The sequence below is a fragment of the Nicotiana tabacum genome, chromosome 21, assembly GCF_000715075.1.
Source record: "Nicotiana tabacum cultivar K326 chromosome 21, ASM71507v2, whole genome shotgun sequence".
Taxonomy (NCBI): Eukaryota; Viridiplantae; Streptophyta; class Magnoliopsida; order Solanales; family Solanaceae; genus Nicotiana; species Nicotiana tabacum.
This window is the reverse complement of record NC_134100.1, coordinates 92581064-92608975: the sequence shown is the minus strand read 5'-3', so window position 1 is coordinate 92608975 and position 27912 is coordinate 92581064. Positions and strand designations below refer to the sequence as shown.

Genomic DNA, 27912 nt, shown 5'->3' with positions numbered 1-27912 from the left:
CCAATGTTCTTTTTCTTTACAAGTTGTTGTCTTTTTTTTAATGATAAAAATGGGAACACAAAAAAGGACAACCCATTACACGAAGTATCTCGCTTCATGCAGGATCCGAGAAGGTCCGTACCCCCCGGGATGTGATGTAGGCAGTCTATTATGATACAAGTATCAGTATCTGATTTCACGACTCGAACCCGCAACCTATAGCTCACGCGTAGATAAATTTACGTTAGTCGATGACTAAAAAAAAAAATGGGAACACAATATAGTTACATAACAATCTAATCCTAGAGAGGAAGGAACACAATGACCCTCAACCTTTATAGGAGGGTTTGGTAGAGGTCCCCTTTTGTAGTTTAACAGCATTATTAACTACAAAGTTTCATTATTTTATTAGATTATGCTTGATATGGTGTCTAGTTGGACTGATATGGAAGTGTTGGGTATTCTCTTTTCTTCTATTTTTATAATTTTCCTTTTTTTCCTAGGGATTTGTTTAGCAAATCGTGTAGAGTAATGTATCCTGTAGTTTTGCATGTGCCCACAAATCTACAGTAGATATTCTCCCACCATTTTTTGCCTTTTGTTTTTTAATTTCTTTCCTACTTAATATTTTTTAATTACTATACAAATCAAATCATTACTACTAACAACAACATCAAATCGCCACCTAATCAACATAATCCCTTGTTTCCTCCTACAATCGCTTTATTATTTGTTTATTAATTACTGTATTTATTGAACCTTTATAATAATTATTCTCTTACGCTATATAAAATTTGGCTTCTATATAACCATATTTTTTTTAGTTTAACTTATATACATAGACCGTATAAAAAGTTTTTATACTATCAGACCTCCATAAAAGATAGGATTTGCGATCTTGAAATAAGGCAAATTACCTACTACATATGTAAAAGTGACATGACGAATTAAATATTAGTTAAACTCATTTTTTAATCTTGATTATGAATGAAAGAAAGGTGATTCTCTAATGCTATTAATTATGCTTTAGGGAGACAAACTTTGGGCTCTACATGTCTAAGCTAATCCACTTTTTATAAGCTTTAACAAAATATTCTATTGTGATTTTGGAGAAAAAGGAAAAGGGCACCTTTATTGAAGCAACCTGAAGAGGGAAATCACCTAGCTATATTCTTTTTTATGTTTCCTTTATGTATATAGAAGCAAACTTCTAGAAGTAAAAACGCAAAAAACATTATTCTCCTTCCTTTATTTGGCCTAATTAAACACCATTCTTATTTGTGATGTTATCTAGCTTTCAACAAATTATGGTGAAATTAGTCAAGTTTGTCAACATTATGCTGATGATACTTAAATTTGCTTTTTAAAAACAAAATTGTTTTTGGAATATCTTTTCTTCGAACAAAAACAATTACTATAAGAAACTGTTTGACTAGTAGAATTGAACTTTTGTTTATATATATACACACATCAAAATACAATTAGGGACATTCTTACTGATTTTTGTCCCTTTAAGGTCTAATACATATTTTTCCAAAAACAGAAGGGGGAGGGGTTTCAATGCAAAAAATCTTCTTGTTCCCTGGTTTTTGGGTCAATTTTATTACATTTCAATTAAATTTATTGGGTACCCGTAACCTTTTATCAATACAGATATCGAATAACTCTGTTATCTTGGATAAACTACTTTTAGCCATTCCATCAACAATTTAGTTTTCTTCCCTAAATATATACATTATATTATTGTGAGCCAGCCTAATTCTAAGGTACTTGCAATGATAATATGTGTGAATATACAGTATATGTTTGTATTTCCAATGTTTAAATATCAATTCTCTAGAGTGTTTTAAAACTTTTTCCCAGGAGTTTTCCACTTTTCGTCTTTCATAACTTGAACCTGCAGCTTTAAAGAGACGGAAGTGTTTATTACTTGAGCAACCCTTGTCCATTCTCTCGATATAAGCGTCACATGTTTGGTGATTTTTTATATTAATTAAGATGTACATTATAATTTGGCATTTAACTAACCCAAGGCAATCCATGTCCTCTAAGTCAATCCAAGGAAAATAAGATCATTTTAATAATTTAGTAAACAATGTTTTTCTTGGTTTTAGGGAATTTATGCTTCCAGTAGTCAGTCATAATCTTTGAACTATATAGTAATAGTATCTTTCTTGGTGTTAGGGCGTGGCTTCTTCTTGGACGCAAAATATAAAACAAAAAAAAAATAAAAAAACATAGGTGGATTAATTAATTATCATTTAATAATACAAAATGAATTTTTAATAGCTGATGTTAAAATTACTATGCGTGGAGGCAAGAACCATACGCATTTGAAAATGAGTTATAGAAGACCTGTATGTTTATATTATTAGTTAGGATCCAAGTTTGACTAGTAAAACTTGAAAAAGAAAACTTAATATTATGCCCAAATTGACTTCAGCGTATGCACATATAGACATATTAATTATTTAATGTTGATTATTCAAACTCAAGAAAATAATTTAGAGTATAATAGGAAAATACAAGTTCAAAATAGTCGAAATGTTGAATACGAATATCAAGAAACTGAGGAATAATTCGACTTAGTTTTTTTTTTCCTATTATTTTTTCTCTGGGGTAATATTATTAAGTACTAATGCATATTAACCTAAAAAATGACATCGTTTGGAAAGAGAAAACCATCTAAATATAAAATTAAATAAGAAAATGAACAGAATGAAATCCTTTTAAAGGAATTGATGGTTTGTTTTCTAGTAATTGCTTGAGTTCACATGTCTGTTTAACAAATGAGATGATTCTCTCTTTCCACCTCAAAACAACTCATAATATATGACCCACAATTGATAGCGTGTAACAGCTCGATTTGATATGGTTTGCATGCCATCACCCTATCCTTTCTTCTCCCTACAAAAAATTTATTTGCACTTAATATTTAAGCACACTCGATAATATTTACGCACATATATATACAACATATGTATTACTTATATTTACATCAAACTAATAAAAGCATGAGATGTATTTGCATATAGAATTTTATTACTTAATCATAATTAACCAATTAATGCATGTTTTCAGTGCCATCACCTCTACTCTTTCTCTAAATAAAAAAATTTATTCGCACTCGATATGTGTGTATGTCGTGAATATAAACTTACTTAATCACTTTAGACTTAACTATAGAAAATTATATGTATAATTACTTTCGGGGGCGGACGCATGTTCTATGAAGCGCTGTCACACGAAACCGCTTCGTCAATTTATTTTTACTAAATATATGTATTAATACAATAAGGAAACCAATAAGCAGAAAAAAATAACACCATTTGACAGAGATTGTCTCCTAACGCGTTGGTTATGTGCTATGTGGTTAAAAATTGTGATTACGTAGAATTGAACTCAAGAACTTTTTTAAATTAAGAATCACAAAATGAATGGACAGAGACTATTTCTTGTCTATAAAGTTAATAAAGATATTTATTTTTATTTTTTTATAAATTTCGACACTGCTTATAAAATTCATGCATACACCCCTGATCACTTTAATTTGTATATATGAAGAAAATCTCTATGAAAATCAGCTAATTAATAAGGATTTCTGGAACTTTTGATAATGTTCATTAATTACTCCATTCTATTAAAGTTGCCAATAAATATTTAAGCTGTAGATCTGGTAGACAACTGCATTGAAAACAGAACCGAAAATCCACATAGATGGAAGGAAATTTGAGTAATGAGAATCACTGAATCAGACATGATCATTTGACAAACTAAATAACATTATAACTTGATTGTATCTTACCTAAATGATCCACCAACTAATTAAATTCCTCTAGATTTCCTCTCAAGTTTTATCAAGAACACATAATTATGAAAATATTATAATTGAATTATTAGGGTATTAAGCACGCTACTTGGAATCTTTTTATGCAAATTTGAAGTTTATTAATTAGGAGAATATATCGTCACCTAGAAGATTAGGTTGGATGTGAAAGGAAACTTGTTAATTAACTAAATAATCTAATAATGTAGAATCAGGGCAGAGCTACACTACATGAAAGGGATTCAATTGAATGTCCTTTGTCTATATATGAATCATTGTGTTCGATCTCTTGACATGTTAAGGGAAACTTAGTTTAACAGAAAGGTGGCTCAAAAATTACTTTAGATCGATTCTATCCTAAGTGAGCATTTTTATTTCTTCTTTTTTAATCTTCTTGTTAAAATTCCTTGTTTAATTCGTCATTAGTGGATATATATTCAATAAATAGAGTAATATTTCTTTTAAGAAAAAGAAAAGAAAAACAAAGATAACGTAAAAAAAAATGAAAAGAATTTACAAATGGTAAAAGGAAAGAAGGGGGTAAAAACTTATTCACATAAGGTATTTATAACAAACTATACTAATTTACCATAGTTAAGTGATATACTAATATGAGAATGTGTGCTAATTAACTATAATTTAATAATGACCATGTTTGTGAAGACAATTTTTTGGGGTGAAATAGGCAAATTTTATTAATCACCTCTCAGTTGTTTGTGAAGACATGTGTCATCAATTTATTGCTTCGGTATAAACACCTGGTACGTGTAAATTTTTACCAAAAGAAGGGAGAGGGAGAGGATTAAAACTTACTTACACCAGCGCAGAGGCGGACCTACGTTTCGGGTTGAGGGGACACGGGACCCCGTTAACCTCGGCAAAAACTCTTATATATATATATCTTCACACAGCTGGGACTCCTTAAATATTTTTATGTGTGCCCCACCCACAAATAGGCGAACTAGATGAGTGGTATTATGGGGCGCTTAAGTTTTCGCTTTTGCTGGATCTCGCGGGTTCAAAACCTATTTTCATTGTTTCTCCTCTCCTTTTATTTTACTTCTTTGGATTCAACTAATTTGTACTTAATAGCAAACTGCTGCACTTTTTACTTTTATCTTTTTTTGAATTCAATTATAGTTTAGTTTTAATACATAATAGTCAAATTACATAATTTTATTCGTTTTCAAATCCCTCCCTTATAATTAAAAGCCTCAAATTGTAATTTATCGCGCTTCTGAAGTAGAAAAATACAAATCTTTCTGCCACAACTTTCTTTAACAATCACTTTGATAAAGTAGCGGATATCCGTTAACTCTGACTGGTCAATGACAACTAATTAAGAGTTTGAGACTTTTCTTTAGTTCTTTAACTATTAGCACACCCTTAATCTTGATTTGTTTAGTAAGTTTTTTCATAATTTTTGAAGTTTGAACACCGTTTTGATCATAGACCCCCTTTTTAATGGAGAAAAGGCAGAAAAGTTAAAGTTTGAAATAGTCTAAATCAAATACCTATTTTGCGAAGAAATCTCTCTCATTGTTTGATGCTTTCTATTTCTTTAGAATTTTTTTTTATTTATACTTGGATGATAAATCATCATAGTCATTGAATTTTCAAAGAGTTGCCGCCAAATTTTATCACTAGTAATTAGCATATAATGGTGCCCCCGTCGTGCTCAAATCCTAGGTCCGCCTCTGACACCGGGTGTTTACACCAAATCATACTAATTTATCATAGTTATGATAAATTAAGGTGAGAATGTGAATTAATTAACTATAATTTAGTGGTAACATATTTGTGAAGACATGTATCGTGAATTTATTGAATTGGTATAAATACTCGATACGAGTAAATATTTACGAGGGGTGGGGGAGAGACAACGTGGGAGTGAAGCGCGTAGGGAAGATACGATTTGGAATAATTGCATAATTTAATGAGTTTATGAAATCAGAGGGACAATCACTATCAAGTCTTCTTCCAAGTCCATGACTAAGACAAATAAATAATAGACGCAATTTTTATAGAAGTTCACAAAAAATGAGCTAGCAAGCAAGCAAAAAGTAAGGGCATAAAATCCAATTAATATAAGGATAAATCAAATCAATCTCCATAAATCTAAATGCAATCTGATCCAGCTATGCAATTATTGACAGCTTAAAAAAACCAACCCCTTTAATTTTTGAAGATCTCTCTTTCTCTTTAACCTACTGATTTTAGCCTTATAATGCTACAAAATTTTTGAGCAAAATCATCTCAATTCTTGATTCTTTCTTGGTTTTTAATTCTTACTTCTTCTTCTTCTCAAGTATTTTTGTTTTCTTCTTTTTGTTGAGAAAAAGAGAAATGGGCAGTAATTATTTTGGTGAACCAAATTATTTGGGAAATGAAAGATCATCATCTTCATCAGGATCATCAAGAAAAAGCAAGAAAAATAATTCAGAGAAGCAAAATAAGCAACCACAAAGAGGACTTGGTGTTGCTCAATTAGAGAAAATTAGATTACATAGTGAAATGGGTTGTTCTAATTACAATCTTCCTTCTTCTCTTCACAATAACCCTTATACCACCAATCTCACACAGGTTTGTATCTTATCATTTCTAATTCTATGACTTTTCAGTGGCAGATCTAACCATGAATTCACGAGTACGATAGAATCCGGTCTTTTAGGATTCATACTTTATATTAAAAATAACATATATATGGAGTTTCAACACTGTTGTGACTATGATTTTCTTTAAGCCGATGGTGTATTGAAACAGTCTCTATTTTCGTAAGGTAAGGGTAAGGTCTGCGTTTACGCTATCCTCCCCAAACCGCACTTGTGGGATTATACTGAATTTATTGTTGTTGTTATTGTAACATATATATGGAGTTATATTTAAACATTTCAGAATCAACTCTCTTATTCTTGACCATCGGAATTTTCAGGGTTTTGATAAAGTTTTTTTTTTTTTTTTGAATTTGTAATATATGCAGGAGGAAATGAGACTACAAACAACATATTCATCATCTCCATCATTTTCATACTCGTCTTCTTCATCACCTTCTTATGGTTTTCCTGGGCACCAAGGCATTATGGTATGTAGTTATAAGATATAGTATTGGATATGAACTATTTTTCTTGAAATCTTAAAGTTTTCCTTGTTATTACTATTCCATTAATATGGGAAGGTGTCCCAAAACATAAATATGTATGATCTTCAAACTTGGAGTTGCCTGTACTGCTTGTGGAGATGTGTAGAGATGGTTTCTTGTTCTTTTTTTACCCTTTTTTTCTTCCATTATTTTTGTTCTATTAAAGAGAAATAGTCCTGATTTCTTTGTGTAACTGAGAAAATCCATTTTAATTCTTAATGTGATAGTCTGAAGTGAGCTTTGTCAACTTTCCCTTTCCCAGAAGAGAGATTAAGAATGAGTTTCTCCTATTTTGTTTCTTTTTTCCTTTGGAAGCCCTTTGAACCTGAGGAGGTCTTGCTTCTTGCAAATTTGTCCATAGTGGAAAAAGGCAGCCCGTGCACAAGGTATTCTGTGTTCACGCAGGTTTTGGGGAAGGGCCGCATCCCAAAAGAGATGTGATGTAGATAGCTTACCCTAATGCAAACATTAGTGACTGCTTCCACGTCTCTAACCCGTGACCTATAGGAATATATAAGTTCTTTAACAGTAACTTTTGAAAGAGAATTCTAGTATGTGTATTCATTTTTACATGACTGGATATGAATCTGAAATCTAGAGAACATTTGTGCACTTTAACTTTCATTTTTCAATTTCCTTCTTAATTTCTTGGGGTATTTTGATAGTATTTGTTTTCTTGTGATTGGCTTTTCATTTTTTCCCACTCGAGTTCTATCTGCTGTAACAATTTCTACAATTTCAGATGGGGTTGAGTGGCATTGAAGGAGCAAATATTAGATATGGAGATTCTCAGCCTACTTCTATAGCAAGGTACTTCCTCCTTTCATTAGAATCGATTAAATTGAGAATTTTAAACTCGTTAGGATTTAAATTACATACACTAACTACACTAACGGTATAAAGAATTTTTGCACTATCAATTTCCTTAACATTCTCTGGACCTGCATGAAAACGGAATATTTTGTGCACCGAACTGCCCTTTTGGTGTGGCAGCTGATCTGCCTTATTTTCTAAATTACTAGTTCATGTTCTATGTGACATGATAGTGTAAAGGTTTTTACTCATCGTTGTCCGTTTGTACGTGTATATATATATAAGTAAAACTCTTTTAACTATTCTCCCCATTTACTTTCATCGAATTACTATAATTTTGTCATTGTACTTGGCTACCGAAAATAACCTTTCTGTCTGCACAAGGTAAAGGTAAAGTTGTATACTTTCTATTCTCTCCAGATCCCATTTGTGGGATTACACGGAGTATGTTGTTGTTGTTGTTCAATGTACTTGGCTCTGATTATTCTTCCTTTTGTGATTAAATTCAGTACTTGGCATCCTGGCACAGTATATGAACCTCAACATTATGCTCACCCTAATATGACTAGACATCTCCATAATGTGCAAGTAGAGGTATTTTGCTACATTATTAATTCCATTTTACTATATAGCATAATTTGCAATTAGCTTATGTTAATAAAATAATAAATTAATTACAAATTTTTGGGTTGGTAATTTAATAGGATTCAATGGAAAGGAGGAGGAAGAAAGACAGAAGTGACTCTATTGGTTCGAGTAGTCAGAATTCTGAATCAAATGGCTGTCAAGAGTTAGATTTGGAGCTCAGACTTTCCCTTTGATCTTCTACTACTACTACTACTTCCTAGGGAATTTGTTCGGTGTCTCGGAGTTATAATCTTCCTATTAATGATTGTGACAGCTTTTATAGGATATGTACTTCCTTGGGATCAGATGCATGGATTGAAGATATATGTTATGATACATAGCTAATAGTTTTCAAAAAATAGAGCACCCTTTGGTTTGGATTTGTAAAGTTGCACAAAGTCAATTTGAGCAGCTTATTGAAATTCGATACTGTTGGACTGAAACGAGCTTAGTTGGAGCAACATGAACAGTAAAGATTTATACAGCCGACCTAAACTTTTGGGCTTAAAGCATAGTAGTTGTTGTAGTAATTTCTTTCAAAAAAAAATAATTGTAATTGAAGGGAATTGCTTTCCATAAAAAGATGGAAAAAAATATCCATGGCCTTATGTGTAAAGTTCCATTAATTAATGGAAGATTTATGATTTATCAGTAAGAAAAAAGTCTCGTTAGGGTACATATGAAGCAGTAAATAAAACATCTAACAATGTTTTTCTTTAATTATCTTTTTTTTTTTTTGGGTAAATAAGTACCTTAGGTTATCCGAATACTGTTATTGAGCAGTGTTCAACTTTATAAAAGAAGAAAAAGAGGGAACAAAAACCAAAGATTTTCCCCATAAGGTAAAAGAAAGGAACAAATCTTTGCAAATTTCCTCTTTTTTGTATTCATCTTATTGGACCTTTTTGGTGTTAAGATGTTCTTTTGATTTGGTACAATGTATGAATGATGTTTATTTACTACCATTACTTACCAATAAGGTTAATTAATGTCAAGAGATTATTGGCAAAGATCAAATCCAATGATAGTAAACTATTGGAAAAGATAGGTTAGAAATTGTACGTTATTGGTTATCATAGTTGAATTCATGAAATCTTGCTTGGCTTTTGGGAAACCCAATACATTGACAATCCTAATCTTGATTACTCTCTCCGGTCTACAATAAGCGATCAATTTGCCTTTTTATTTTGGTCCAAAATAAGTGTTCATTTATATAATCAAGAAAAAATTCAATTTATTTTTTTAAAATTACCCTTATGTACGTATCCTTAAAAAGTCTTTACTCCTCACATTAACTATGCTGCAATATTTAATTAAGAGTAGTTTAGTCACACTAACTATTTTTGTCTAAAATTTTATATTTTCTTAATGGGTGTGCCCAAGACAATTTGGTCACTTATTGTGGACCGGAGGGAGTAACTAGTTTTCTCGTAAAACATGAAATGATAAGAAATAAGGGACATTCCTACGAGATTTTAAATATGATGTATGGGAGCTCAACACAACTCTCCACTATTCTACTCGTATGGTCTCGAGTAATTTATCTTACTAATTAATTTTTAAAGTTAAGTCAGATTCAAATTTTATTTTTTTCACTTAATATCAGATCGAGACTCATCTCAATTATTGGTTTATCTACTGTTGAGCCTGCATATTTATTATTCATGCTCTAACTGGCAGGCATAAGCGTGAGCGAGTGTTAAGTTGTCCCGTATTGGTTGCGGGATATGGCATTGGTCTCCTTATAAATTTTGAGCAATTCTCAGCTGAGTTTTTGATCAATATTGTCTCTTATCTTTGAGAGCAGGTCTATTTTGGTCCCTCAAATATAACTCTGAGTATATTTAGTCCCCTAAGTATGCTAAAGTGGAGCATCTATAGTCTCACTCACACAATGTGTTCAAAAATTAACGGCGTTACCCAACTCTGATTCATGAAGCAAATCTTCTGCTTTGACGCAAAACGTTTACTCTCCTTTTATTGAATAACGCAAATTATCACTTTAATTCCTCACTTTTAGATAATGTCTTCTAAAATTTTGACCTCGAAAATATCCACTTCTGTGCTAGTTTTCAATGAGAAAATGATACTGTATAGCCATTGTAAAAATAATAGCCGAAAAAATATATAAAATTTATATATATTTTTGTATATATATACATTTAAAAATTTCGGTTGATTTTTATAAAAAGAAAAGTTAAATTTTGAAAAAAATAGAGTTGCCAGGATCACTTCTATGCATATTATTGAAGCAAACGAATAACCAGATTATATTATCACTTTTAGACCGTGCCAGAAACTATTTATATCTGGTAACGAAAAAAGTATATAAGGAGAGTAAACGTTTTGCTTTAGAGCAGAAGATTTGCTTCATGAATCAGAGTTGAGTAACACCATTAGTTTTTGAACACATTGTGTGAGTTAGACTAAATGTGTTCCACTTTAGCATACTTAAGGGACTAAATATGCTCAGGGCTATATTTGAGGGAGCAAAATAGACCTACCCTCAAAGATAAGGGACAATATTGGCCAAAAACTCATTCTCAGCTCATGAATTAGCTTTTCGGGTTGAGTTACACCCAATGTTCATTCTTCACATCCCCACCCTACTCCATTTCGATAGTACATTTTTCGGGTTTAGTTATTCTGTGTTCAAAACTCAGTGGTCCAATTAATTCAGAGTCACACTGCATATGACACATTAAAGAAAAAAACACTTCTTACCAAAAATTTCTCTATTTACATGGTTTGAACCCGAGATCTTGGATTACCTGGTGAGGGATTCCATATATGCATCACACCACTACGATATTACCTTGTTATTTGATTAGTAAACAAAGCTAAAATACTACATAAGCAACGAATAATTTTAGTCACCACTTGTCATTTCCATGCCTTAAATAATTTTAGTTCTTTGTTCTTTCTCTTGTCTCTCTGAAAATACCTATAGTGATGTTATGAATAGTTAGAAAATTAATTTCACAAGATTGCATGAGCTGTATAGTACTCCCATATTGTTCTCTGGATCTACTTCATATTCAGATAATTAATGAGTGATCACTGTTGCGATTATCAGAAGACTTTCAAAATAGGTCCAAAAAGTCAAAATCTAACTCAAACCCAAGCAAATGAAGACAAATTAATTTTTAGATTTGAAGTTATACCAATTTGGACTTGAGAATTATTCCAATTTGTGCCAAATTTGAAAGAAATATGTCAAAAAGTAAAACAAAAAACAAAGGAGAAGTTGGGTCATGTCGAATGAGTTAGGGTTATGTGTCTATTATGCGACTCATTTTGTTCCGATTCATATTGACCCAAACAAAAACAAAACGTGGAAAAACAATATAATATAGCCGCTCTCAAAAATAATAATCAGATATTTTTTGTTTTGTATATTTGGCTAGTGGAGGACTTTTTTACTACTCTGTAGTTTATGACACTATTATAGTGCCTGGGCTTTTTAAATCGGGCCTTCACATTCAACTTCCAGGTTGTACTCCCTGAACTATAATTTAGGTTGAGAAAATGACATTGTATAGCCGCTCTCAAAATAATAGTCGAAAAATATATATTTTTAAATATATATACATTATGTATGTTATATACAAAAAATATACAAATTTTTTATATTTTTTCGGCTATCGAATGTTAATAATTTCTGACTCAGTCTAAAAGTAAAAAAATAGCCATTTTCTAAAAGAAGAGTTAATCTAAATAGTCGTTCCTCCAATCGCGTATTCTGCTATTTTAGTGTCGTTTTGGGATTCGCCTTATTTTTTATCAACTAGCCTTAGGATACGCGCTTTGCGCGTGTACCCCAACTCAATGAATAATTTTTTAGAAACAATTCCATAAATGTTATTTAAAAATATATTTTAGTTATAAATAAAGGTTAAGCTCTAGAAATTGAAAAATATTCATCCTATATTGCGAACTCAATAAAAAAAGAAACTGTCTCATAATAGGGTCCTCAATCATCATTCTATTATATTCAGTACTTAATTTTTATTGTAGTTTTGTAATTATATCATCTTAAATTTACAAGTTATTATACTTCCTTGTTAGTTTCAGGAAGAACACATCACTCTTGAAGATGTAAGAGCTTTTCTGAAAATATTTTTGTTAAGTTTTTCCGAGAAGATAAAAATAGAATTAGCTGTACTTTTATTATGATTCTAAAAAATTTGTGAAATAACACAAACTGAAGAATTGAATCTTATGTATTCTTAATTTATTTTTCGTCAAAGGTTACAATATTACCTAGCAGTGAAGTTTTAGTTAATAAAATAAAAAAAATGATTAATGATGACTAAATTTGAATAAATTTTGTTTTCTATTATTTCATTCTCATTTGTTCAAGTTTGCATATTAACCAAGTTAACTCTTAATACTATACTACAACTGATTTACTCTATTTTCTAATTTCTTTCATCACCAATGATCTTTTCGAGGAAACAAATTTATGGTCCCTAAGATTTAAGCCAACTTGAAAAATAATTTTAGGTTTATAATTTTGGAAAAGAATATAATTGCATTCTTTTGCTAATTTAATAACTTTAATACTTAAGTATTTATTCTCAATGTTAAAAAGAAATAATTTATTTTTGTTGTTTCAAATTCTTAATATTAGCTCTTGTTGAATTTTAAATATTTTATTTTAATTAAATATTTTTAATAAGATTATTTTATTTTAAATGATCAAAGAATCACATTTTTGCACTTTTTATTTACTGAAGCATTAGTGCTATTGACTTTTGTCAATCATTTTTTTCTTTTTTATATTAATAAAGATATTTCATATTATTTATTCCAATTGTTAGGTGTAATTTTTAAATAATCTCTCTCTCTCTCTCTCTCTCTCTCTCTCTCTCTCTCTCTCTCTATATATATATATATATATATATATATATATATATATATATATATATATATATATATATATATATATAAACAATATTTTTGTTAAGGAAAATAACACGTAAAAAATAGTTTGGTAAACTTTTATTAATTATTTTGCTCATGTTATCGTCATGATAAGGTTGCACTCTAAATAAAATATATAGCACATTGTTATTATTTGATTAATATAATTATTTCTCCTATTTCTTGTTTATGGAATCGTTTGGCTCAATCCTATATTTTAGTAGAAGTAAATTCAAGATGAAAAGGAAACTTTATTAAACGTAATATCTTAATGAGTTGTAAGTCCTAGATATTAGGATTTTGACTTAATTCAAATAAGGAAAATTTTAATAGCTAAAATTTTTAATTTATTTCAAAATCTTAAATATTAGGTGAATAATTAAATGATAATTTTGTCTAATGTAAAATTTATTTTTAAAGAGTAAAAAAGACGAACAATATTTCGCTAAGGGTATTCGTGCTTTTAGTATAGCACTAGTTTTAAGGTACGCGCTTTGCGCGTGTACCCTATTTCAGTGAGTATAATTTTAAAAAATAACATGACTATTATTGAATAATATATCTGAGTTATTGGACAAAAATTAAAAAATATTAGCTATTAATAATGAATGTTGATTCAATTTAGCTAGTTAACTAAATAAGAAAATATTATCCAATAAATGTCTGTTATGCCATATTCTGATTTATGAGAAGTTTGGGAATATATTACGAAAATTATTATTAATTTTGTTAAATTGGATTTTGAAATATTATTACTAACATGAGATTTTGAAAAAGAATTAAATTTGATTATTTTGCTAATTAATTAATTCAAAGAGTGGATTATTTATTCTTACCATTAAAAATAATAATTTGTTTAAATAAAATAGTCACCTCAAATAGGTCGCAACCCCAAAACAATATACTTCTGAGAACTCCCAGTCTCCCAATTCATCGAACACATGAATCACCGTAAGTGATCCCAACTCCAGCACTCCAGCACTAGAATGACTATCATTCATGATAATCCCATGAGGAATACTTTCATAATTCTTCTGTGACACATAACAATAATTTGAATATCAGCTGTCTATAAGCCAGGTGAGTACTGCAATACCGATGAACATCCGTAAGTCAAAACACAACGCCCCTTCTAAAATGCGCACCCTTATCAGGAATTACCGAGCAGTTATAACATTTATCGAAATATTTGAAACTGGCCATGTTGTCCAACATTCATTACCTTCTCTTCAAGACTGAACTGTCACCTTGTATATGTAAATCCTAATCCCGTACAACACACCACATCTATTATGCCATCATATGACAAGCACAAGAATCCCTTTATCAACTATGAGTCACCAGCAAATTACATACCTGGTTAGTTAGAAACCTTTAACAATTTAATAACTAAGAGTCAAATTTTTTAATTATGTCAAAAATTTAACAATTCATTTAATTATTGTCAAAATTTCAAATATTAGAAAAATAATTAAATAACACTAATAATCAAGAGTACCTCCAAAGGATGTCATTAGATCTTGTAAAATAAAACTTGTTCGACAACCATCATTATGATTTTTGTGATTCTTTTTCTGTATCAAACACCCTACTCATATTTAAGCTTCCAGTTATCTCATAAAAATGCTAAACAACCATTAATTGTGAAATATTAAGATATTATGCACGAAAAACAAAAATCTTAATAGTACAATGCTTCAAAATAACCCCGATTTAGGTCAACTAATTTTATAAATTTAGTAAGTTTTGCTATATATAAATACGAAAGTACCTCTAGTCACGAGTACAAAATTTTAAAAGCCACATAAAAAGTAATATTAAGATGTTATTTTATTTTTATTATTTTGTTGTATTGATAATCTTGAATGAATATTCATACTTATTAAACAAAAATGTCATGATAAACATAACATAACATAACATTTTCCGACTTTTTACTTTGTTAAGGATCAATGAACCTAATTTTGGAATGATAACTGTGAGGTTTTCCTATTAAAGAAAAATTAATTGTTTTTTGACTCTTTAACTAAAGAAAGCCCTAATTCGAAAAGGACAAAATATAAAGGGAGTTTTGGCGTGGTATAACAACATACCCATATAATTGGCAGAAAATAGCCCTAGTTATAGATATTGACATCAAATAGCCAATAAATGTATATCACAATAATAATATGCATATCACAACTTTTTTTCTTCTTCTTTGTCTATATCAACATGTATATTAAAATTTTATTTTCATTCTTTGTATATAAATAATATCATTCTTTGTATATCGATAATATAAAATTATATATATATAGTTATTGCTGCCTTTATATCAATGTATATCACAATAAAAATATTGTATTATTTGTATATCACAGTATATAGCACATCAGACATGTGTATACCAAAATAGATATCATAAGTTTATTTTTCTTCTTTGTGTATATCAAAAATTAATTTTTTTTGTATACCAAAATAATATTTACTCCCTCAATTATATTTATTATTTTTATATTTTAGAATTTGCTTAAACATGCTATATATAAAAAAATCATTTTTTGATCAATAATTAATAATTATATTATTTGTATATCACAGTGTATAACATAATAATAATGTATATATCAAAAATATTTATTAAAATTTTATTTTCCTTCTTTGTATAATACATTTCAGATTGAAAACTCAAGTTCAAGACGACTCAACATGTGTATCCCCTATTGTAACCCGTGTATATATCTATGTACATTAGTGATATCTCATGTATATTATGTGTGTCTTTGTATATCCATGAAAATTTTGTTATATATACGATATACAATGTGATATATACGGGCGTCCATAAACAAATTGTGTTGTATACACGATATACAAAGTGATATGCACAGACGTCCTTAAAAACTTGTGTGTGATATACACTGATGTACACGATATACAATGTGATATATACATATCGCAATTGAATTTTTAGGTCTGATATTTTACCTGAAGCCAGTCTAAATCATTTCTAATCTTGCTCAAATTTTGAATATAGCCTTGTTTAGGCATTTTCAACCAATTTCAATCAGACCCACTCATTCAATCCAAACAAAAAAAGGAAGAGAGAAGAAAAATGAAGTTGAAATATATTTTTTCTCTCTTAGTTTTTGCTAATCTTGTTCAAATTTTGTATATAGCCCCGTTTAGGTATTTTCAACTAATTTCAATCACACCCACTCATTCAATCCAACCAAAAAAATAAGAGAGAAGAAAAATAAAGTTGAAACATATTTTTTCTCTCCTGGTTTTTGCTTCTCATTTTCTCTGATGTGAGATCAACCTTACCTTTTCATCCCACTGATTTTTTTTGTGTGCATAATTTGCAAGAATGTTTGCTAAACTATGAGAGAAAAAGAGAAGAGATAGAAGAAGAAATACGAGAGAAAAGGGGTGGGAAACCAAAATAAGCGTGTAATTTTTTTAGAGAGAATACAAAAGAGAGTAATTTTTTTAAGATTTGTGTGATGACTCGCCATGTCATCATACCACATAGGCGCCATTTGGCATATATTAATTCCAAGTAGAAGATTACATAGGAGGAATGCTTGCATTTGTGAGAAGATTCTAGAGAAGTATGGATATTTCCTTTGGAAGACCCTAGATCCCTATGGATTTGCTAGGAAAGTCCTTAGAATCTTCTAGGGCTTGTAGAGAATTCTAGAGAAAGCCCTTATCTTATAAATATTAAGGACTTGTATAACAATTAATATTTACATACTAGCCCCTAGGAAACTAGTATATAAAGGGGGCCATTCATTGTATTTCATCAAGCAAACAATTCAAATTCTCTCTAATACAAAGCTTCCATTAACAATTCTCTTGTGTTCTTTCTACCATTCTCTTAGCGATCTTGAGTGTAGTAAGGCTGACTTGGCATAGCAAGAACGTGAGAAAATTATCAAGTGACGCACGTGTACTTAGTTAACGACTAAGGACGTGACAACGTGGTATCAGAGCAAAGGTTACAACTAAGGGAATCGCGAACGACGGAGAAATTAACGCTGCCAACATCCAAGCCAATGTCATCCAGGATGTTGCTGGCAAGAGCGACCGTAACAAAAAGAGAAATGCCACCAACAAGGGCCATGAGGTGCCACCCGAGGTTGTGTCAAACTAAGGGCTTACATCCCAAGAACCATCTGCCACTGAGGCAAGCGAGGGTGAAGTGGAGGTCCTGCCCGAGGACGTCTCGCTTCGTAAAGAGTGGGTGATGAAGATGAACGCGGGGATGGACGCCGTGGAGATCTTTGGTCAATACTTGGGGAAGGTAGAAGGCACCCTTAGCGTTCTTGAGGGGAACACTCTTGAAGAGATTGAGAGCATCCGAAATAACTTGGAGGGACGTACACAGACCGAGATGGAACTAAGGCAAACTATCATTGCCTTAGAGTGCAGACTCATGGAGGTTTTGAGTACTATCGATGCTATGAAGGCAAAGATAGAGTCACTCGAGGAGCATGCTAGTGCTGGCGTGACCGAGGCAGCCGGCAATATTGTGGTGACGAGGGAGGCCAAGATCAAGGCTCCCAAACCCCTGGTGTTCAAAGGTGTTCGTGATGCACAAGAAGTGGAAAACTTCCTTTGACACTTGGAGAACTACTTCAAGCACGGAAAAGTGAAGGACGACGAGGCCATGATCAATACTGTAGTGTTGTACCTCTGAGAGACTGCCATGCTATGGTGGAGAAGGAAGATGGCCGACGTGGATAAAGGTCTATGTATTATTAGCACGTGGGATCAGTTCAAAGCCGAGTTCAAGCGACAGTTCTTTCCAAACAATGTCTTGTACGAGGAAAGGCGCAAGCTTAGGGAGTTGAAGCAAACAGGGAGCATACGTGTCTATATCAAGGAGTTCACTACCCTTATGCTTCAAATCCCCAACCTGACCAATGATGACTTGTTGTTCCACTTCTTGGACGAGTTGTAAAATTGGGCTAAGCAGGAGTTACAACGCTGACAAGTCGCAAATATAGACCAAGCCATAGTGGAGGCCGAATCGTTGATGGATTTCAGGCATGACAAGCACGACAAAGGGAAAGTCAAAGAATCAAAGTTTAACAATGTCAAAGGTGGGGTAGACCGTGGCAAAGGCAAAGAGATACAACAACAATACTTCAAGACTCAAGATTCCAAAAAGTTGAGTGGTCGTCAGGGCTACGCCTAGAAGAAAGCGCAGGCCGAGAAGAAGGGATGTTACATATGCGGAGGGCCGCACATCTTTAGGAATTGTCCCGACCTAAAGAGCCTTAGCGCCATGGTCCGTGAACGGAAGGAGCAGCCATAAGGAGAGAGTTCGGGAACAGCACAGTTAGGTATGATCGAATTATGTGGTGCTGTCACAAAGCAATCTATCCAACCTACCGAGAATGGCAACCAGTACGTGGATCTCACCATCAACAACAATCCTGCTCGTGCAATGGTGGATACTATTGCAACTCATAATTTCGTGACTGAGGCTGCTGCAAAGAGACTAGAATTGAAGCTTGCTCCAACCAACTCCCGCGTCAAGACCGTGAATGCCGAGGTACAGCATGCTCGTGGGGTAGCTAATGGAGTTGGTGTCAAATTGGGAACTTGGAAAGGTATGACAAACTTTACCGTAACCGCTATGGATATCTTTGACATCATATTGGGACAAGAGTTCTTTAGACATTGTCATACTTTGATTGACCCCTACCTCCAACATCTCTTGGTTATGGAGCGAGAAGGAGCTTGCATGGTACCTACAGTGTCTATGCCACATAGACAGAGCCAAGCACAACTCTCAGCTATGCAGGTTGTCAAGGGGATCAAGAAAGGGGAGCCGGCGTTTGTGGCAACCATCGCAAGTCTGGAGGAAGACAAGAGTTTTCAAGAGACACTACCACCTTGCATAGAGAAGTTGCTTGAGGAAAACAAAGATGTCATGCCCGAGGAGTTGCCTAAGCACTTGCCGCCTAGGCGAGAGGTAGATCACAAGATTGAGTTGGAGCCAGGGGCTAAGCCACCCGCATTTTTCCCCATATCGTATGGCACCGCCCGAGCTAGAAGAGCTCAGGAAACAATTGAAAGATTTGCTAGATGTTGGTCACATCCGCCCATCAAAGGCACATTTCGGCGCACCAGTATTGTTCCAGAAGAAGAAGGATGGATCGTTGCGCTTGTGCATAGACTACCGAGCACTTAATAAGGTCACAGTGAAGAATAAGTACCCGATCCCGCTCATTATTGACTTGTTCGATAGACTTGGGCATGCCAAGTACTTTACCAAGGTGGATCTTCGCAAGGGCTACTACCAGGTTCGCATTGCAGAAGGGGATGAGCCGAAGACAATATGTGTGACGAGATATGGAGCCTTTGAGTGGTTGGTGATGCCCTTCGGCTTAACCAATGCACCAGCCACATTATTCACCCTTATGAACAAAATTTTTCATCCCTACCTTGATCAATTCGTGGTAGTCTACCTAGACGACATAGTCATTTACAGCAACACCTTGGAGGAGCATATGGAGCACTTAAGGAAGGTTTTCCAAGTCTTGCGGGAGAACTAGCTATACATCAAGAGGGAGAAATGCGAGTTTGCACAATCAAAGGTGCACTTCTTAGGCCATGTTATTAGCAATGGCGAGCTACGCATGGACGAGGATAAGGTACATGCTATCCAGGAGTGGGAGGCACCTATGAAGGTAACTGAGTTGAGATCCTTCCTTGGCCTTATTAACTACTATCGTTGGTTCATCTGTGGCTACTAAGCAAAGGCCGCACCATTGACTGAGTTGCTAAAGAAGCACAAGCCATGGGTTTGGACGGAGCATTATCAAAGGGCGTTTGAAGACCTCAAGGAAGCTGTAATAGAGGAGCCAGTCTTGGCATTACCTGACTTTGCCAAGACATTCGATGTGCATACCGATGCCTCAGATTTTTGCCATTGGGGGTGTCTTGATGCAGGATAAGCATCCCATAGCATTTGAGAGCCGTAAGTTAAATGAGACGGAGCGGCATTACACGGTGCAAGAGAAGGAGATGACCACTATTGTGCATTGCCTTCATACATGGCGACATTATTTGCTCGGGTCGAGGTTTGTGGTCAAGACCGACAATGTAGCTACTAGCTACTTTTATACGCAGAAGAAGCTCACACCAAAACAGGCTAAGTGGCAGGATTTCTTGGCCGAATTTGATTTTGAGCTGGAGTATAAGCCGGGCAAAAGTAACGTTGTAGCTGATGCCTTGAGCCGAAAGGCCGAGCTTGCTGCAATCACTTCAACAAGATGGGACATTCGTGAGGTTATAAAAGAAGGCGTACAGCATGATCCAGCAGCCAAACAACTTATCGAGTTAGCCAACTAGGGCAATACGAGACGTTTTTGGGTCGAAGACGGTCTACTGCTTACCACAGGTCGGCGGGTCTACGTGCCTAAGTTTGGAGATATTAGACGGCGAATCATAAGGGAGAGTCATGACACAATGTGGGCTGGTCATCCAGGCCAACGTCGCACTAAGGCCTTGGTTGAGTCAGTCTACTATTGGCCACGCATGCGAGATGACATAGAGTGTTATGTGCAAATTTGTCTTGTCTGTCAACAGGACAAAGTTGAGCAACAAAAACCCGGAGGACTTTTGGAGCCACTACCAGTTGCAGAGCGTCCATGGGAGAGCGTGACTATGGACTTTATCACTTGCCTACCGAAGTCTGACGGTTATGGTACTATTATGGTGGTCGTGGATAGATTTTTCAAATATGCCACCTTCTTGCCTGCCATACCAGGTTGCACTGCCAAGGAAGCCGCCAAGCTATTCTTTAAGAATGTGGTGAAGTATTGGGGCTTACCAAGGCATATTATCAGTGATCGAGACCCCCGTTTTACTGAAAACTTTTGGAGAGAATTATTCGACATACTTGGCATGGAACTGCACTTTTCCACTAGTTTCCACCCACAGACAGATGGACAAACGGAATGGGTCAATGCCTTACTAGAATGCTACTTGAGGCATTATGTAAGCGCACATCAGAAAGATTAGGCAAGGCTCCTAGACATTGCCCAATTCTCTTATAACTTGCAGCGGAGTGAGTCCACGGGGTGGACACCATTTGAGCTAGCCACAGGCCAACAGCCACAAACCCCACATTCATTACCAACCGCGTTCGAGGGAAAGAGTTTGGGGACTTATCATATAGCCAAAGGATAGGAGGAGCAGCTTGACACTGCTAAGTCCTACTTGGATAAGGCAGCTAAGAAGATGAAGAAGTTTGCAGATCGTAAGAGGCGTCCCACGGACTATAGAGTTGGGGACATGGCCATGGTGAAGTTTAACCCAAGACAGTTTAAGGCACTACGGGGCATGCATCAGAATCTGATTCGCAAGTTTGAGGGGCCATTTAAGATAGTCGCCAAGGTAGGCAAGATCTCATACAAGCTTGACATGCCATCGTATCTTAAGATCTACCCAGTCTTCCATGTCAGCATGCTTAAGCCATATCATGAAGATAAGGATGATCCGAGTAGGGTCCAATCAAGTCGAGCGCCTATGACTATCACCTCATTGCATGATAGGGAGATTGAGGCTATCATGGATTACCATGCCACGCGAAAACAAGGGCAAAAAGCCACCGCTATGTTCCTCGTCCATTGGAAGGGGCAATCACCGGAGGAGGCCACATGGGAACGATATGAAGATTTATGGCAATTCAAAGATAATATTCGAGAATTTATGCAGCAACATTGCGCCATGGTCGTCGCAACATTAGGTGGGGGAGAGTGTGATGACTCGCCATGTCATCATACCACATAGGCGCCATTTGGCATATATTAATGCCATGTGGAAGCTTACATAGGAGGAAGGCTTGCATTTGTGAGAAGATTCTAGAGAAGTATGGACATTTCCTTTGGAAGACCCTAGATCCCTATGGATTTGCTAGGAAAGTCCTTAGAATCTTCTAGGGCTTGTAGAGAATTCTAGAGAAAGCCCTTATCTTGTAAATATTAAGGACTTGTGTAACAATTAATATTTACATACTAGACCCTAGGAGACTAGTATATAAAGGGGGCCATTCATTTGTATTTCATCAAGCAAACAATTCAAGTTCTCTATAATACAAAGCTTCCATTAACAATTCTCTTGTATTCTTTCTACCATTCTCTTAGCGATCTTGAGTGTAGTAAGGCTGACTTGGCATAGCAAGAACGTGAGCAAATTGTCAAGTGCCGCACGTGTACTTAGTTAACGACTAAGGACGTGACATTTGGCTATATAATGCCAATTGTTTGGGGATATCTTTGCCAAACCTAATATAAGGTTAAAAAATTGCCAATTCCTGTTATGTGTTGTTATAGGATGCCAATTTTTCAATATAAAGACTCCTAAATATAGATGAAGTTGAAAGTGAAAGAAACTTTCTTTGTACGAATTGAAAGTTATTTGAAATTCTAGAATTGAAAGGAATTGAAAATCAATATTATAAATATTAGAGGAATAATAAAATAATGACTATTTCTAAATAATAGGGAGTTAATTAAATCACTATTACTAAATATTTGAAAACTAATAATATGACTATTTTGTATAATATGAACTCTATTTTAAAATGGTGAAAAAGACGAACGACATTTCGCTAAGCACCTTCGTACTTTTAATATAGTATAAATAGATAGATAGATATAGATAACTCCGTATAATATATCTATACCGGAGTCCCAAATAACATGACTTAGTTCAAAAATTGACGTGATTAATATCAATTTTAGAAACAAGTGAACATCGTATATTGGTTGTTCTATTTTTTTTTTTTGGAAATAAAAAGATAGATTTAGGAATTACTTAAGAACGCTCTTAACTATAAATATCTTAACTGCTAATCACACTGAAAATGTTGCTTACTCTAATGGTGATTCGATTGAGCATAAAAAACTTGAAGAGTAATAAAGATGTCTCAAATGCCAAATTCCTATCTCTTAAATTAGGAGGTACCTGAAAAAAATAGAAAGAATCAAATGCGGAAAGTTTGGAAAAAAATCTTGCTATGTCATAAATATGTAACCAAATATAGATTATGCCCATGCAGAAATTTACGCATTTTCATGAGTCAAAGTATGGATTTCACATTTTTTTTTAAAGGTACGTGTTATACCCAAAACGTAGAGAATATAGACAAAACAAATTGCAGAAATATGATATTTTTTGGGATGCTCTTTAACTTTTAACCTCCACCTGCCTTATGAGCAGAACTTCAAAATCAAAAGTTAAAAGTGTTGCTCATGGGATACAAGCGAGGGGCAACACTTGTTAAACTTGAAGTTCTGCCCATGGGATAATTGTGTTCGAAATCCGAATATATATATATATATATATATATATATATATATATATATATATATATATAAAATTACTGTAGTAGGAGATGCAAATTAGACAGTACACAATTTAATTTGGAAAATATGTCCAAAAAAAAGTTGATCGTTCTCTCTATTCAAGCCACACCAAAATAGATCGATACAAAATTTTGGGGTCTCTCATTTGCTGTTTATATAGTTCTTCCAATACAAAGAATATAATATTATGGTCTGCACGTCTAGACCTATTGGAGTTGATCACTTCTCATATTGAACAATAGCCAACTTGTTATCTCAAAATCTTTTAGTCTCTTGCACGTTATTCAAAACCCTAATTGTCAAAATAATTTGTCATATATAGCTGGGGAAGAACTTATCTAGCTAGTTAATTAGCTTTCAAAACTCATATCCCTGAGCATTCTTAATTACTAGAAATTTTCCAACATGAAATTAGATACTCATCCGTTCGTTAAAATATTTGCACACCCCTTAAGAAAGATATTTTAGTTAATAATCTTAATAATTAAATCATTTGTCTAAACTAGTCTTTATTTCTCTTAAACGTCTTATGTACATTTAACAACCTTCTGATTGGAACAATACGAGTGAATTTGAAGAAAAAAAAAGTAATAATTTTTTTTACTTTTCAAAAAGATTAAAATATTATAAAACAAAATCGGTTTTGTCAAAAAAACTAACATTTGGGACCAGAAAATGTACTAATCCTGAAGCCAATCAAAATGGTCTTTGTCGCTGTAAGTTTCGAGATATATCTATATTATTTATTTATTTTTTTCTTGCTCAGAAGCTAACAAATACTACAACAATATGTAACCAGATTTCTTAGTTTATTGCCCACTGCGTCCACTCGGTATTTAGAATGCCAACCTCAAACATGGTCAGCACAAAATACATAAAAGAGGTTTACATAGTAATTGAAAGGGTCTTAATTTTCAGCTATATAAAGCCTACACAACCTAAGAGCAAAACGTGCCATTTCAAGTTACTCACAAATTTATAAAGATGGCCAAATTTGTAGCTTTTAATTCCTTGGTTTTGATCATTGCAACAATTGCATTTCATTGTGCTATAGTCAATGGAAAGATCTCAAGTAGCATGTATGTCAATTGGGGTGCTCATCATTGTCAAATGCTAGGGGAAGATCTTCAACTTGTCCTTGATAAATCTGCAGGCAAGTTTAATTTTCTTTTACATACGTATGATGTGCAAATAATTCTTCCTTGTGTAACCTTCCCTTGTGACCTATTCAAGGCACAGGTGAATCCAAAATTTAGAGTTGGTCGGTTCAGAATAAGTATAATCTTATTATATATGTATACATTTTATATATAGTTTGAGTCGAAAACAATGGGTTCAATTGAAATCATAGAATATGCGTTAGATCTACCTCTGTCTCGAGGCGATTACCTGCCCAGCTAATTAAGCGCAAAGGGGGCGAAAAAACGAATGACATTTTTTATTTACCAAAAGATAATTAGAATTTTAAATTTTTTTGGATTGACAATATTACTAACTAATCTGATTTTAACTTCAGGTTCTGGTGCGCAATCAAAAAGAACATTTCTTTTTGGTAGCTTTGAAATGCTTATCAAGTTGGTACCTAACAACTCTGCTGGAACTGTTACAACATACTATGTAAGTATAGTTATACAATATTCAAGTTTGAAAAATAAAATTTACAACTTCAAAATTTTTGTTGGAGTCAACCAACTGTACAAAAACTATTAGAGTTTAAATTTTGGGCACTAACGATGTTTGTTTATTAATCAACTATTAGAGTTTAAATTTTGTGTACTAACGATGTTTGTTTATTAATCGTTTGCAGTTATCTTCTACTGGTACCAAGCATGATGAAATCGACTTTGAGTTTTTAGGAAATGTATCGGGACAACCTTACATTCTCCACACAAATATTTATACCCAAGGTGTTGGAAATAGGGAGCAACAATTCTATCCTTGGTTTGATCCAACTGCTGATTTTCACAACTACACCATTCATTGGAACCCCAATGCTGTAGTGTAAGTCGATTTTTCTAGACATCTTCCTTCATTATATGAAAACCAGCTTATTTGTCAACTTTCCCCACTCTTAGTGTCTATTTATTTCTAAAAAAAATTAGAGTGCATTTTGTATCACGAAATATACTTTTTGGAAAATAGTTTTTTCAGAAAATAAGTCACTTTTCCGGTATTTATTTGCCAGTTCAAAAGGGAGAAATGACTTCCCTCACTCTAGGGCTGAATTATTATTATTATTATTATTATTATTATTATTATTATTATTATTATTATTATTATTATTATTATTATTATTATTATTATTATTATTATTATTATTATTATTATTATTATTATTATTATTATTATTATTATTATTATTATTATTATTATTATTATTATTATTATTATTATTATTATTATTATTATTATTATTATTATTATTATTATTATTATTATTATTATTATTATTATTATTATTATTATTATTATTATTATTATTATTATTATTATTATTATTATTATTATTATTATTATTATTATTATTATTATTATTATTATTATTATTATTATTATTATTATTATTATTATTATTATTATTATTATTATTATTATTATTATTATTATTATTATTATTATTATTATTATTATTATTATTATTATTATTATTATTATTATTATTATTATTATTATTATTATTATTATTAGGGTATTTAGAAATTATCAACTCAAAGGAATTCCATTTCCAAACCAACAAGGAATGAGAATATACTCTAGCCTTTGGAATGCTGATGAATGGGCAACAAGAGGTGGCCGTGACAAAATTGATTGGACAAATGCACCATTTATTGCAAAATATCGTAAGTTTAGGCCAAGAGCTTGTTATTGGAATGGACCATTAAGTATTGTCCAATGTGCAATTCCAACAAAATCCAATTGGTGGAATTCTCCTTTATACAGTAAATTGAGTGCTCCTAAAGTGGACCAAATGAACTCAATTAGGAGCAAATACATGATTTATGACTATTGCAAAGATACTACACGATTCAAGGGAGTTACGCCTACTGAATGTTCATTGCCACAAAACTAGAAGGCCGTCAAAATTGTAACGATATAGAGAAGATTAGCATGGTCTTTTCCCAACGATGACACGCATCATGAACCGAGAAGGACGTCAATGTGAAAGCTGTACTTGTTCCATTTTCTTATTTGAAATAAAGTTTTCAATGTACTCCCTTTGAGCTTCAATATTTTGCTTCTCATGTTTGTTATTTTTGTTCTCCAAAATATTTTGTTTTGTTGTTTTGAGCAAGAAGATCTTGCTGAGTTGATCTCTTATTTATGTACTCCATTCTTTTAAAGTAAAAATTTGGTTGTTTGTATTAAGCTCACAAGCACTACAACATAATTCATTTATAGCTACAAAACACAACATAGCTAATTATGAAAATTTTCGTGGCTAAATACTTTAGCTACAATATTATTTTTCGTAGCATTCGTAGCAAAATGTAGTGTAACTAAAAGTTAGCTACAAACTTTATATGGTTCGTGGCTAAGGATTAATACTTATTGCTACGAAATTTTTGTATTGTAGCTATATGTATAACAATAATTTTTGTGATGACCCGATAGGTCATCTTATATTTTAGAATCTAAATATGTACTTTGAAACCTTAAATACCTCATCTTAACCCTTTTCGGTTTGCGTGCGCAGTCCGGACGTATTTCTGAAAAGCTTTTATGTTAAAAACTGAGAAAATATAAAATTTTTGCCTTAAAATCCATTTGAGTTGACTTTGGTCAACATTTTGAGCAAACAGACCGGATTCGTATTTTGACAGTTTCGGTGGGTCCGTATCGTGATTTGGGACTTGAGCGTATGCCCGAAATCGAATTCGGAAGTCCCTAACCCGAGTTATCGCGCTTTGTTGAAATTTAAAAGTTAAAGGCTTAATGATTTTGAAATGTTTGACTTTTTGGATATCGGGTTCGTATTTTAGTTTCAGAATCCGGTATAGGTCCAATATTATATTTATGACTTATCTGTCAAATTTGGTAAGAAACGGAGTTGATTTGACATGATTCGGACGTCCGGTTGTGAAATTAGAAGTTCATGAGTTTTCTTGAAAATTTCCTTTGATTTGATGCTCAATTCATAGTTCTAGGTGTTATTTTGGCGATTTGATCGCGCGAGCAAGTTCGTATGATATTTTTAGACTGGTTTGCATAATTGGTTTAGAGCCCCGAGG

At 33.0% G+C, this 27912-nt stretch overlaps 1 protein-coding gene and 1 non-coding gene across 2 annotated transcripts; both read left to right on the top strand.

The window, feature by feature from the left end:
- Positions 1-5829: 5829 nt before the first annotated feature.
- LOC107783206 (protein SPEAR3-like) lies at positions 5830-8893 on the top strand. Its single transcript, XM_016604180.2, has 5 exons — positions 5830-6388; positions 6786-6887; positions 7687-7754; positions 8267-8351; positions 8462-8893. Exons 1-5 carry the CDS (start codon positions 6152-6154, stop codon positions 8576-8578), a joined length of 609 nt encoding a protein of 202 aa, XP_016459666.1. The 5' UTR covers positions 5830-6151; the 3' UTR covers positions 8579-8893.
- A 17846-nt stretch (positions 8894-26739) lies between these two features.
- LOC142175627 (U6 spliceosomal RNA) lies at positions 26740-26845 on the top strand. The gene has a single exon (XR_012704723.1). It is a non-coding gene; the product is annotated as a U6 spliceosomal RNA (small nuclear RNA).
- The last annotated feature ends 1067 nt before the right edge of the window (positions 26846-27912 follow it).